Here is a 12,361-nt window from a genome sequence, read left to right on the forward strand (position 1 = left end):
CAGTAGCTATAATTAATGTCCTGCCCCCCTGTAGCTATAATTAATGTCCTGCCCCCCCCGTAGCTATAATTAATGTCCTGCCCCCCCCAGTAGCTATAATTAATGTCCTGCCCCCAGTAGCTACAATTAATGCCCCCCCAGTAGCTATAATTACTGTCCTGCACTCCCAGTAGCCATAAATAATGTCCTCCACCACCAAACAGGGCCCTATATATTTAAGCTAAATAAAAAACATAATTCTTACCTTATCCCGCTCCTCTTCGTGCTGCCTCTCATCAGGGGATCCGGCGCAGGCGACGGCTGATGACGTGTCTGCAGGTCAGGTGCCGGGTCATAGACCTCAGCAGACCCGGCGCAGACAGACGCGTCACATAGCCTGCGTCAGCGATGGGGTCGATGGCGGGTAAGTAGTGTGAGGTGGGTGGGACGGGGGCGGATTGAATTATGACAGCTCCGGGCCCTCCTGATCCAGTGCACGGACCAGATGCAGAACAGTCCGTGCGCTGTAACAGGCAGGCCCGCGGCTGTCACAATTCAAAACATCTGCCCGCTGTACTGCGCCGAGTTAGAACAGAGACAAAAAATAAAATCATTGTCCTCTTGTGTTTAAGACACAACAGATTTTTATTCCATACTGTATCTCGGTGTATATACTGCTCCTTGGCCCTATTGATCAACAGTTTCCTGTTAATGGCCTCTTCCTATAATTGGTCATCAGTATCAGATCAATAGGGTCCGACTCCCATTATTCCTGCAATTTTTGGAATGTCCAATTTAAAGGAATTTTCTGCATTGTGCCATTGTACTTCTTGTGTAAAAGACTGCCCAACAATACTTAAACCACAAAGTTTCCCCTCTTGCTAGGATCCCTATTGATCAGCTGTTGGTGTAATGCAGGGTAAGGCTCCACTTCCAGGATGAGAACCTCTTTTTATAACCACTCTAAGCTCTTGCGTAGATAACGGTCCTTAATCACGGTCCTGAATTGGCATATCCTTAATAATGATTTGTTTCCACTCCTGGAGCTGTAACATGGATGAGGATTAAATCCAATTCACTACAAAATCAATGCACCATACGGCCACTAAGCTCAGTTTGAATCATCTGATGGCCCGCCCCCCAATTTCTGTCTCATGGAAGACGGGGCCGCTGCGCTAAAAAACCGATCGCGTGCGACACAATCCCAATGCAGAACCCTGTTAAATACCTGTCCAGAAAAAGGTGCAAAGTCCGACAAAGTCTGAGAGACCCTTAGTAAATGAGCCCCAATATTGCAAAATTGTGTTGTCTTGAAAAGCTGATAATTTAATGGCGGACATAACACGAGGTAGACAACATATGGGCAGATTTATTTTCTCTCTTTTTGGGGTTTCATGGTATAATTTGAGCCGTCATTTACCCTCTTTTTAATCATTATATTCAACTTAATCCCTTTTTTTGTAGACCTTCCATTCAGAGCAGCTTCACCGATAGAGTCCTGGAGATGAACCAACCTCAGAGTGGACACTTCTCTAAAGGAGACACTTATGCCCATTCTGACGGAGAGTGGACTCCTGTACAAAGGTAGGTGGTCGCGATCATCTTTATTTACATAGCGGCAACATAGTCTGCAGCACTTTACAAACGGGGCGCAAAAGGCCACGGCACAAAGACCGCGAATAGGGTGCAAAAAAAGGAATTATGTACAAAAAGACACAAAAACACCAACAAATGTGCTCCTATGTCTGCTCTGTGATAGCTGTCCTCACACAGTTAATGGAGCAGATTTCTTCTATGCCTGACATCTGGTGTAGAAGCCATGAAATACATACATGACCCATGGCCATTAATTGCACCTATTTCTCCTTTATACCATCACAACTCCCAGTGGGCATGGAGGGTTGTGATGGGGCATGTCCGATGGCAATGTGGGCTGGTGCGGGGGCGTTCCTGCCCCAAGGTCTGACATGGGTACGTCAGGTCTGACATGGTGTAGTTTTGTGGAAAAGCCTGCAAACTAATATATTCAGGTTTTTAGAGTGCCACTCTGCTGGAGACTGCCTCTACGTCCATAGCATGGAGGAGGCATAGCCGCAAATATAATCACAATTTCTTGCGGTTATTTCAGCGCCTCTCAACCAAAATCTAGTATAGAAGCGCTAATACATCTCCTTCTATGTGCTTATATGTGCCCACCTAGTAGTTGTAAAGTCAAATTACTGCATCTCAACGGTTGTGTAATAATCTTTATTCATGTAGCACCAGCAGTAACAGCCATAGCAGCTGCTATGGGGCCCCGCAGTATCAGGGGGCCCGGCACACAGCCCGACACAATAAAATATAGAGGATGTGCACCATTATATACATATTATGGTGTACATTATACAGCATAATATATATATATATATTCCATACTACACAGCTGAGCCATAATACACAGATGAGAAATGTTCTGGGAGGGGCGGCAGGACAGAAAGCTCTGATCTCTATTCCCTGATGTATACTTCCTCCATGTGGCCTGCATGAAGTCCTATCTGTGCTCTTGGACACCCCCTAGAATTACGTGTGTGCACATTAGTATATGAATGTGTGTATAAAGGTGTTGTAAAGGGAAGGGGGGCCCCATGCAAAAATCTGCTATGGGGCCCAAGCTCTCCGAGTTACGCCCCTGTATAGCACCATCAAATTCTACAGTGCTGTATGGATCATGGGGGACATAAGCAACTGAAATGAGATATTACAGAGGAATAATATCGCCAAACAATAGGAATGATATTGCAGAAAATGAATTTAATGATATATTACATTTCTCATCACAACATTGTAGCCAAGTTCAAGGACTGGAGACTTCTGTATGACAGGAGTATAAAACAAGCTACCGCTAAGTTACACTACACTATAACTGACAGTGTAACAGCGGGAATAGAAACAGTCCCCAATTTATTTATACTGACTGTAAATTTACTGCCAGGAGGAATAACAAAGGAATGAAACAACACTTCATTGTCTAGTCATTGTGAATACAAGCGATGTAGGGAGGGGAATGCTAAGCCTGGAGTCACCATAGATATTGTATAGATTCTATATGTCCCGGCCAAAGTGATTTCCCCAGTTTGTGCACAAGACATGGACAGAATATTCCATTATCTCTCTGGCTCAGCAGACGGGTTCTCTATCTCTCTGGGTCTAATGTACAAGATGAGAACAGTCATTGCACTGAGCCGTTCATCTAAAACCCATTAATGTGTCCTCTCCCCAGAAGAGTAACATCAGGGGGGCCTCTCCTACTCAATTGTGCCAGAAACTTGATTCATTGCAAATTCTGAGCACATTCCGCAGGATAAATCTGTCAGGGATTGAATTACCGAGGGTCACTACATCTATAAAACCTGTGTGAATGGCTGGTATGGAGATTTACTCTGCGCTTCTATAGAGATGAATATCACATAACCAGCAGATAGATCAATGGCCGAGTCCCACTGCCGTCACCGGGGACACGATTAATGGAAATAGGTGAGGGAATCCAACCGCACATTGTAATTACATTCAGATTAAGGGTTTATCTAGACTTTCATCAAAACTATCTATCTATCTATGGTATGTAGCTATGGTTGGCCCTCCTGGCTGTGGTGCATGGTGTGTAGCTATGGTTGGCCCTCCTGGCTGTGGTGCATGGTGTGTAGTTATGGTTGGCCCTTCTGGCTGTGGTGCAGGGTGTGTGCCTATGGTGGGCCCTCCTGGCTGTGGTGCATGGTGTGTAGCTATGGTGGGCCCTCCTGGCTGTGATGTATGGTGTGTAGCTATGGTGGGCCCTCCTGGCTGTGGTGCATGGTGTGTAGCTATGGTGGGCCCTCCTGGCTGTGATGTATGGTGTGTAGCTATGGTTGGCCTTCCTGGCTGTAGTGCATGGTGTGCAGTTATGGTTGGCCCTCCTGGCTGTGGTGCATGGTGTGTAGCTATGGTGGGCCCTCCTGGCTGTGATGTATGGTGTCTAGTTATGGTGGGCCCTCCTGGCTGTGGTGCATGGTGTGTAGCTATGGTGGGCCTTCCTGGCTGTGGTGCATGCTTTGTAGTGTTTGGCCCTCCTGGTTGTGGTGCATGGTGTAGTTATGGTGGGCCCTCCTGGCTGTGGTGCATGGTGTGTAGTTATGGTTGGCCCTCCTGGCTGTGATGTATGGTGTGTAGCTATGGTTGGCCTTCCTGGCTGTGGTGCATGGTGTGTAGTTATGGTTGGCCCTCCTGGCTGTGGTGCATGGTGTGTAGTTATGGTTGACCCTCCTGGCTGTGGTGCATGGTGTGTAGTTATGGTTGGCCCTTCTGGCTGTGGTGCAGGGTGTGTAGTTATGGTTGTCCCTCCTGGCTGTGGTGCATGGTATGTAGCTATGGTTGACCCTCCTGGCTGTGGTGCATGGTGTGTAGTTATAGTTGGCCCTCCTGGTTGTGGTGCATGGTGTGTAGTTATGCTTGGCCCTCCTGGCTGTGGTGCAGTGTGTAGTTATGGTTGGCCCTCCTGGCTGTGGTGCATGGTGTGTAGTTATAGTTGGCCCTCCTGGTTGTGGTGCATGGTGTGTAGTTATGCTTGGCCCTCCTGGCTGTGGTGCAGTGTGTAGTTATGGTTGGCCCTCCTGGCTGTGGTGCATGGTATGTAGCTATGGTTGACCCTCCTGGCTATGGTGTAGCCTTACTTACATGTATCTTCTATGTATACCTATGGTGCCTGTTGTTAATCTTCTATCAATAACCTCAGTGGACACGTATATTCTTTTAACGCTTTCCTCTTTTTCAGTCCTCCCGGTTCCCGTCCGGCAACTCCTAAAAGTGACTCTGAATTAGTCAGCAAAGCACTGGAGAGGGGCATGGCTGCTAGTGATCTTCCGATGCACTGGGCTTGGGGAGAACTACCTCAGGCCACCAAAGTAAGTACCATCAGGTACCCGGTCATGTACATAGAATCATGTGTAAGTTTCTTCTATGCACAGCCAGGGGGCGCCAAACACCATGGCCTGCTTGAGCCTTCATTTTTTTTTGTATTTCTGCCTAAATCTAAAATGTGCATATTTGTTATGGCTTTTCTGAGGCGCCATGGCTTTGGGGTGTTTGACATTATATAAAATACTTTCTGTTAAAATGAAAACTAGGCTGTGATTGGTTGCTGTGGAAAAGAAGTACTTCTTTTAGACAATTTTGATAAATTACCTACTATGTGACAAGATTAGTGCAGGACCCGTGGGGGTGGAGCCAAGCCTTTATGCGTCATGCTCCGCCCCTGAGGAGCCAGACTCATGTTAATGCAATGTAAAGCTTTAGCCCTTAAATTAATGGATTTCTGTTGTATACGTAAGAGTATAAGTATGTAATATAATCTATGTTTGTCCACTTTAGTCTCCCCCACATAAATTGAAAGAACAAAGCGTTGTGACCATAAACCCTTCAGAAAACACACATTTCAGGATCATCCTGAACACCAACGAAGAGGGGAAGATCACTTCATCTGAGATAATAGGGGAGCAGCCCGCGTCACTGACTGTAGAAGAAGTTGGTCCTGAAGATGACCTCCCAAAGACAAGCGAACCCGATATTGAATCTTTAGGAGCTGCGGCTCCTGCACTTCCCTCTCATGAAGATCTGACCCCCACCGCATCGCCTATGACCCCACCACTGGGCAAGACTGACTCGCCATCTAAGAAGAAAGGTGGGTGTCGAAAAATGTACATTACACAGGATTTATACTGTGATTCCTGAAAACACAAGTAGGATGTGATTAGTGGGGGTTACTGATGACTCCAAATTCTAATCATGTAGATTAACTTGCAGTCCCATGCAAAAAATTATATTCAACCTGGTAGTTTTACAGTGAAATTTCCATGAATTTACATAAAGTTGCAATGTGTACAATGACTAAGTTGGCAGCCAAGTATGACTTTTTGGGGGTGCAGATTTTTCTCCTATGTAAAAAAGAGGATTAAACAAGTGGTACTGCAGTGTAAAGCACGGGGAGACTGAGCAGCAGCCAGACCCACTTATCCAAGTAGAACAGGGTTTAAGACAACCTCGGGATGCAGTAGACCATGCAGTCCCCATGCTCATACTGAATCATTCCTAGAATCAGAAAATACAGAGAATCCCTTTAATAATTTAAAGGAAACCTATCACCAAGTTTTAGACCGCTAAACTTAACAGTACCCTCAGTTAGAGCATGAAAAAAATCTTTCTAGAATACCCTCTTTTATGTGAAGTCTCACGCATTTCCCTAAAAAAATGCCTATGCAAATGAGACAAGAAGAGTCATATTTTGCCCGAGACATGTCACCTTTAGAGACCGGAGAGGGATGTCACTTTCTATTCTCCTTTCCTTGGATCTATAGCACCTATAGAACCATGCTTCTGGTGTCATTTTAAAGATGAGAATCTCACATTTCTGAAAGTAGCAGTTTGAGTTATAGATATGGACAGACAGGTAAAAAAAATGGGGGGTGTATCACGAACTGTACTATTGGGTGCGGAAGGACGGTTCCAGACTGCGCACTAGCTATAGCCTCTGCTTGGTTTCGCTCAAGTTAAAGGGTCTGGCAATTGTGTCCGGATAGATCAGTAGCCTCCTGATATATCTGGCTGGTGCCAGAGGGCGGAGTATGGATGATGCACCAGCGTGTGGTTTGATATTTGGAAATGCAGCTGTAGACACTGGTGATGTGTTTGGTAGGTAAACAGATGAGTTTAAACTTAAGAGAGTGAATTCTAGGAAGGATATCTCATCCCACAACTGAGGGTGTGAGTAGTTTAGTGATGTAAAAGCTGGCAAAAAATTACCTTTAAGCCATGAAAACCCCTTTAATAAGTGACAAGTCACAGCACAACCACTGGGTGGCAGCATACATACACGTATAGCCAGACATCTCCCAACAGAGCGTCAAATAGCATCATGTAATACACATCATATGGAGCCAAGAATTAGTAATACTGGACATGTCTGGCATGGATCGGGCTGCTCTCGGGGTAACAACATCCAAATCTATGGAACAGCCCTGGATATCTGTAATACACTCTGGATCCGGATCCATCATGAATACTCATATAAATATAAATACTCATCTAAAAAATCCAACTCTGTTTTCTTGCTGAACGTCAGGAAATATTCAGTATTCAATATATGCAAATGTCAGGTCCCGAAACAATCTAATTGTATTCCGGAGGCAGCAATGCAAATGATAGAACAAGTAAACACTTAGGAAGTGCCAAATGATGGGACGTATTCATGCATGGCTAATGCGAGCGGCTGGAGTCTCTCCTGGCTGATATTACGGAACAACACCGCTGTTTTTGCGTTGATCACGTCCCAGCCGCTTCAGCTGCACACATCGCGTTCCAGGATTATTCTCCGCTGCTATTTACTCCTTGCTTCCAGCTCTATCTGACTACTTCAGTCTTCCGGACTCTGGGGTAATTCCAGCTGCACGACTGTGATAGACGCCGAGCATTATGCAAAGTTTAGGGATTGGCGGGCGAAGTCTTCTAGTCCTGCGGTAAATATTGGTATGAGCTGTTCTCAGATACAGGCGCAGGGGGAATCGGGAGATAGAAAAATAGTGGATATATGTATCCCTATTAAATGATTAGAGCAGGAATAATCGTGCTCTTCACCTGCCGTCGCTGAAAGACGCCACTTCAAGTGAGGCAAACCGGATGCCGAGGCAATAATTTAATGCTCGTTGAGTATCGTGGACTCATACACAATTGGTGCTGATGCCCACATTTGTTTGTGCCCTAAAAGGGGATGTTCAGCTTGGAAAACACATTTTTGGTGCCCTAAAAGGGGATGTCCAGCTCGGAAAACCACATGGGAGGTGGCAGGGCCCCTGTAGAAGACTTTTGAATGGAGCCCCCCTTCACCCTTAAAATATATACATATCTGTATACTCGCATATGTGGGATACAATTATACACGTTTATACACACATATACACACATTTATATACTTCAGCATATGTACACCACAAACACTTTTACAGCTAAATATACAAACAGTATATACACATCATATATACACACATAAGCATGTACATAGACATACAGTGTATATACACCATACACGCACTCATCTAGCATATACACACCCAATAGCCTAGACACAGAACAGTGCAAAGACACTTTGACATAGACCCTGCTAGCACCAGGAACTCTTCTGCCAATTCCTTATTGTTTCCCTTAACTATGCCCTACGATTTATAGTACAGCCCGCCCCTGAGGAACCTTTCTGCCAATTCCTTATTGTTCCCCTCAACTTTTCCCTAGTATTTATAGCACTGCTCCGCCCCTGAGGAACCTTTCTGCCAATTCCTTATTGTTCCCATCAACTATTCCCTACTGTTTATAGCACTGCTCCGCCCTGAGGAACCTTTCTACCAATTCCTTTTTGTTCCCCTCAACTATTCCCTAGTATTTATAGCACTGCTCCGCCCCTGAGGAACCTTTATGCCAATTCCTTATTGCCTCCTCTACTATTCCCTAGTATTTATAGCACTGCTCCGCCCCTGAGGAACCTTTCTGCCAATTCCTTATTGTTCCCATCAACTATTCCCTACTGTTTATAGCTTTGCTCCGCCCCTGTGGAACCTTTCTGCCAATTCCTTATTGTTCCCCTCAACTATTCCCTACTGTTTATAGCACTGCTCCGCCCTGAGGAACCTTTCTACCAATTCCTTTTTGTTCCCCTCAACTATTCCCTAGTATTTATAGCACTGCTCCGCCCCTGAGGAATCTTTATGCCAATTCCTTATTGCTTCCTCTACTATTCCCTAGTATTTATAGCACTGCTCTGCCCCTGAGGGAACTTTCTACCAATTCCTTATTGTTCACCTCAAGTATTCCCTAGTATTTATAGCACTGCTCCGCCCCTGAGGAACTCTTCTGCCAATTCTGTCACTAGGGCCACCGTTGCATCCTGGACAGTTATGTACTTGGGGTATTCTGGTGAAAGACTTTTCAATTGGAGATGAAACTGGCTAAAAACAACACACTAAAGAATAGTTAATTCAAAGTACTAAAGAATAGATAACTGGGAATTTGGTTTCTTTTTACTATACTTTTTTATTATACGGAGGCCCATCGGGTTAGGAACATGTAAACTCATCTGAAAAACCTAGCAGATGCAGTATTGATCTCTCTTCTTTCCCATCTTGTCTTTGCAGATAAGAGAAGCAGACATCTTGGGGCAGATGGGGTCTATTTAGATGATATCAACTGCATGGATCCTGAAATTGCTGCATTATATTTTCCGAAAAGGTTTGTAGTTTTATCTTTATTATGTTACATTTTATGTGCTGCTTAGGATGGTCTTGTCGGAAAGAAATGAATGTATTAAAGCAAAGAGGAGCTTATAGGGGTTTTGTTGGCTAAAGATAATAACTTATCTATAGAAACGGCCATTGATGTGAGACTGGTGGGGGGTCTGACACCCGGCTCTCCCACAGATCATCTATTTACACTGGAGAGTGGAAGCAGACAGTTCCCTCCTCTGTATAGTGGTCAGACCAGGTAACTGCAGATTAGCTCTCATTCATATGAATAGGAGCTAAGCTGCAGTGACTCAATTCAGCCACTATACAGAAAGCGGCGCCATCTTCTTCCTGTGCTTTCAGTTTTTATCATATGCTGTGAGCAGGTGATCTGTGGGGGTGCTGGTTGTTGAACCCTTACTGATCCGATATTGATGTCCTTGGGAGATGTTTTTGCCCCTTAAACCTTTTTAAGGGCAGATTCAAGCACAAATAATATTCAAGGATTTGTCCAATATTTGTAAAACATCTGGAACAAAGTAGATAATAGCAATGATCTATACCATAACACTGGAGGCATTGTCTATACCATAACACTGGAGGCATTATCTATACCATAACATGAGAGGCATTAGGCATTACATGGAAGGGCATAGCCAATTGCTATACATTTTCCTGCCAATATTTTATCAATTTCAGATTGGTTGGGTTTACAGACCCTGCACTCCTCTTTTAATGTTATTAAAATAATGTAAATGGTGTTGAAAACAGAAAGCTCCATTTGATGTTAAGTGGTCAGTCTGAGTACTGCAACGTGGGTCCCATCAAGTACGGAAGCCAAAAGAATAGTCGATGGACTTGCGCTAATTTGTTAACAACATTTACTTAATTAATATTACTAGCCCCCCCACCCCCCCAAAAGAAAAAAATAATATTCATGTTCATAGAGCCCACTGTTTAGGTTCAGGTTTGATATTCTGGAGTCTTCATTTTTGTGGGATGTTCTGTTTTTAGTGGAGACTCGGCCACCTCTCTTAAGAACAACGGAGAGAATGGCGTCCGCTCTGCGAACCAGTCACCGCAGTCCGTAGGAAGCTCTGGAGTGGACAGCGGAGTGGAGAGTATCTCGGATGGTTTACGGGACCTTCCGTCCATTGCCATATCACTGTGCGGAGGCCTGAGTGACAACAAAGAACTAACAAAAGGTAAAATATTAACATTTTATTGCTTTGGCCACCCCCAATTCTCTGTCCTTTCCATAATTTGATGTCTGTATAGAAGGCAGTGGATTTGCTCGGTCTTCCTGAAGCTTTCCCCCATTGCTGCTGTTATCTGCTCTGCCCTGCCTTGGTTGCTCATAAAATCGTATTCATCCCTGGCAGAGAGCCCGCTGCATTTTTTATTTTATTTTCGATTGCACAAACATAAAGTGGTTCCTTGTATATCTGCGATTTGTCATCCTGACCTCGAGGAAAAGCGGCTTCCAGAGAACAAAGACAATAAATTGCCAAAGAAATGAACAACCTGTTCTACCGGAGAAACAAAACTCTGCACTCATTTAGGAACTGGAGATAATCTGCAATCTAAAGGGAGCTGCCAATCTAAACCGCTAGGCCTTTGCTATAAAATAATCTGTTGTAGCATTGTATTATTGGCTTCTATTCCAAAGGGGTCATTTACAGAAGATTGGTCTGTCTCAAATACCTACCCTGGGCCAGGCTTCAGGTGGCCATAGACAGGAGGTAGAAGTAGGTTGAGATGGTCAACAACTTTGAATGCAGCTCTACGCCATTTTGGCCACCTTTGCCCAGTACCCATCCTCAAATTTGGTCACATATGTTACAGACATCATGACTTCAAGAACTAAGATGCCTGGTCCACAACACACCTTCAAATGAAAGTGTTAGGCTACGGTGCCACAGACAACCAATTAAAATTATTTAAGAAGTCCACCCTTCATGTAGTTATAGGATATAGACCATGGTAGTCTCCATATTGAGTTGATATCTGTAGCCCATTATTGGTTTAGAACCTGGGTCAACTGGAGGGTCCTGGAGGTCCAATCTAACATGGCTATTAAGAAGAATACTTTCTGAACCATAGACAGCTCTTAAGAGATGTCCAGACTATGGTGCAGTTATATCACCATTCCCACTATGCAGGAGACCACACTTTTAGTTGTCCTCGTCTTCATGCAGTCATCATTTTGTTGCTGTAGAAACGACCAATCCTGTATTTGTTTCCTACTATCTATGACTTAAATATTTATGCTGAATTGTTCTCAGATCTTCCAGCAAAATCTACAAATTTTATTAAAACATCCTCTGCAGGAATAAAGCAAACAGCTCCACCGCCAAAGGCTCGTGTGCCATCTGTTTGTAGTCGATATGTCTGTACTAATAACACAGCTTCCATGCGTAACAGAGAGATACTGCATCTATGGTCTCCTCGCTCTGGGTGACGCCTGCCATAGATCTAGAGGGATGATTGTGCCCAGCTAAGCCAAAAATGTTTTCCCTTATTAGAGGCAACAATCTAATGAGAAGTGAAGGATTTTAACTCAACTACTTTGTTTGTAAGCCAAAAACTCCACACTTAATAATTTCTGCTCGGGTCCAAAGCTCATTCTTATGCAGATCTCATGCTTATCCATCCAGCAATAGAAAGATCTGCAACACCCTCGCCGATGCAATGGCGAGTGGGTGCTTGCGAATAAGCCCCATAACAATGTCATCACATGACACCACATCACACAGGGGAAATTGCAGTGGTTAATCCTGCCTGGCAAGGCAGAAGTTGATTTGTGATGTAATAATGTCAACCAATGTCTGTGTTACATCCTGTCTCTGTGAACTGAGAGGTAATTGGAGGAGCAGCCACCACCTGACCAAAGGGAGGTAATAAAACCCCCTGGCCAGGAATGTTCTAAAGAACACTCCGAGAGAAGCCTCTCTCAGGAGAGAGAGGAGAGCAGTCTCTCTCAGGAGAGAGAAGAGACCGGTCCTAGTCAGGCCCTCTGGGTCTGCAGGACGCAAGCAGAGAGTAGTTAGCTGAGCAGTAGCTCAGAATCTCTAGCATACCAGACCAGTGCAGGAAGAGCCTAGCCC

At 44.5% G+C, this 12,361-nt stretch overlaps 1 protein-coding gene across 6 annotated transcripts in view; it reads left to right on the top strand.

The window, feature by feature from the left end:
- The window catches only part of LPIN1 (lipin 1), a 122,953-nt gene that overhangs the window by 79,360 nt on the left and 31,232 nt on the right, over nt 1-12,361 (top strand). For all 6 annotated transcript variants that reach the window (XM_072143596.1, XM_072143601.1, XM_072143598.1 and 3 more), the window contains exons 5-9: nt 1,444-1,563; nt 4,766-4,895; nt 5,362-5,671; nt 9,168-9,261; nt 10,269-10,459. In XM_072143596.1, the coding sequence (XP_071999697.1) occupies nt 1,444-1,563; nt 4,766-4,895; nt 5,362-5,671; nt 9,168-9,261; nt 10,269-10,459 (845 nt within the window). The remainder of the gene's footprint in view (nt 1-1,443; nt 1,564-4,765; nt 4,896-5,361; nt 5,672-9,167; nt 9,262-10,268; nt 10,460-12,361) is intronic.

Source organism: Engystomops pustulosus, chromosome 3, assembly GCF_040894005.1.
Source record: "Engystomops pustulosus chromosome 3, aEngPut4.maternal, whole genome shotgun sequence".
In the NCBI taxonomy this organism is placed as follows: domain Eukaryota; kingdom Metazoa; phylum Chordata; class Amphibia; order Anura; family Leptodactylidae; genus Engystomops; species Engystomops pustulosus.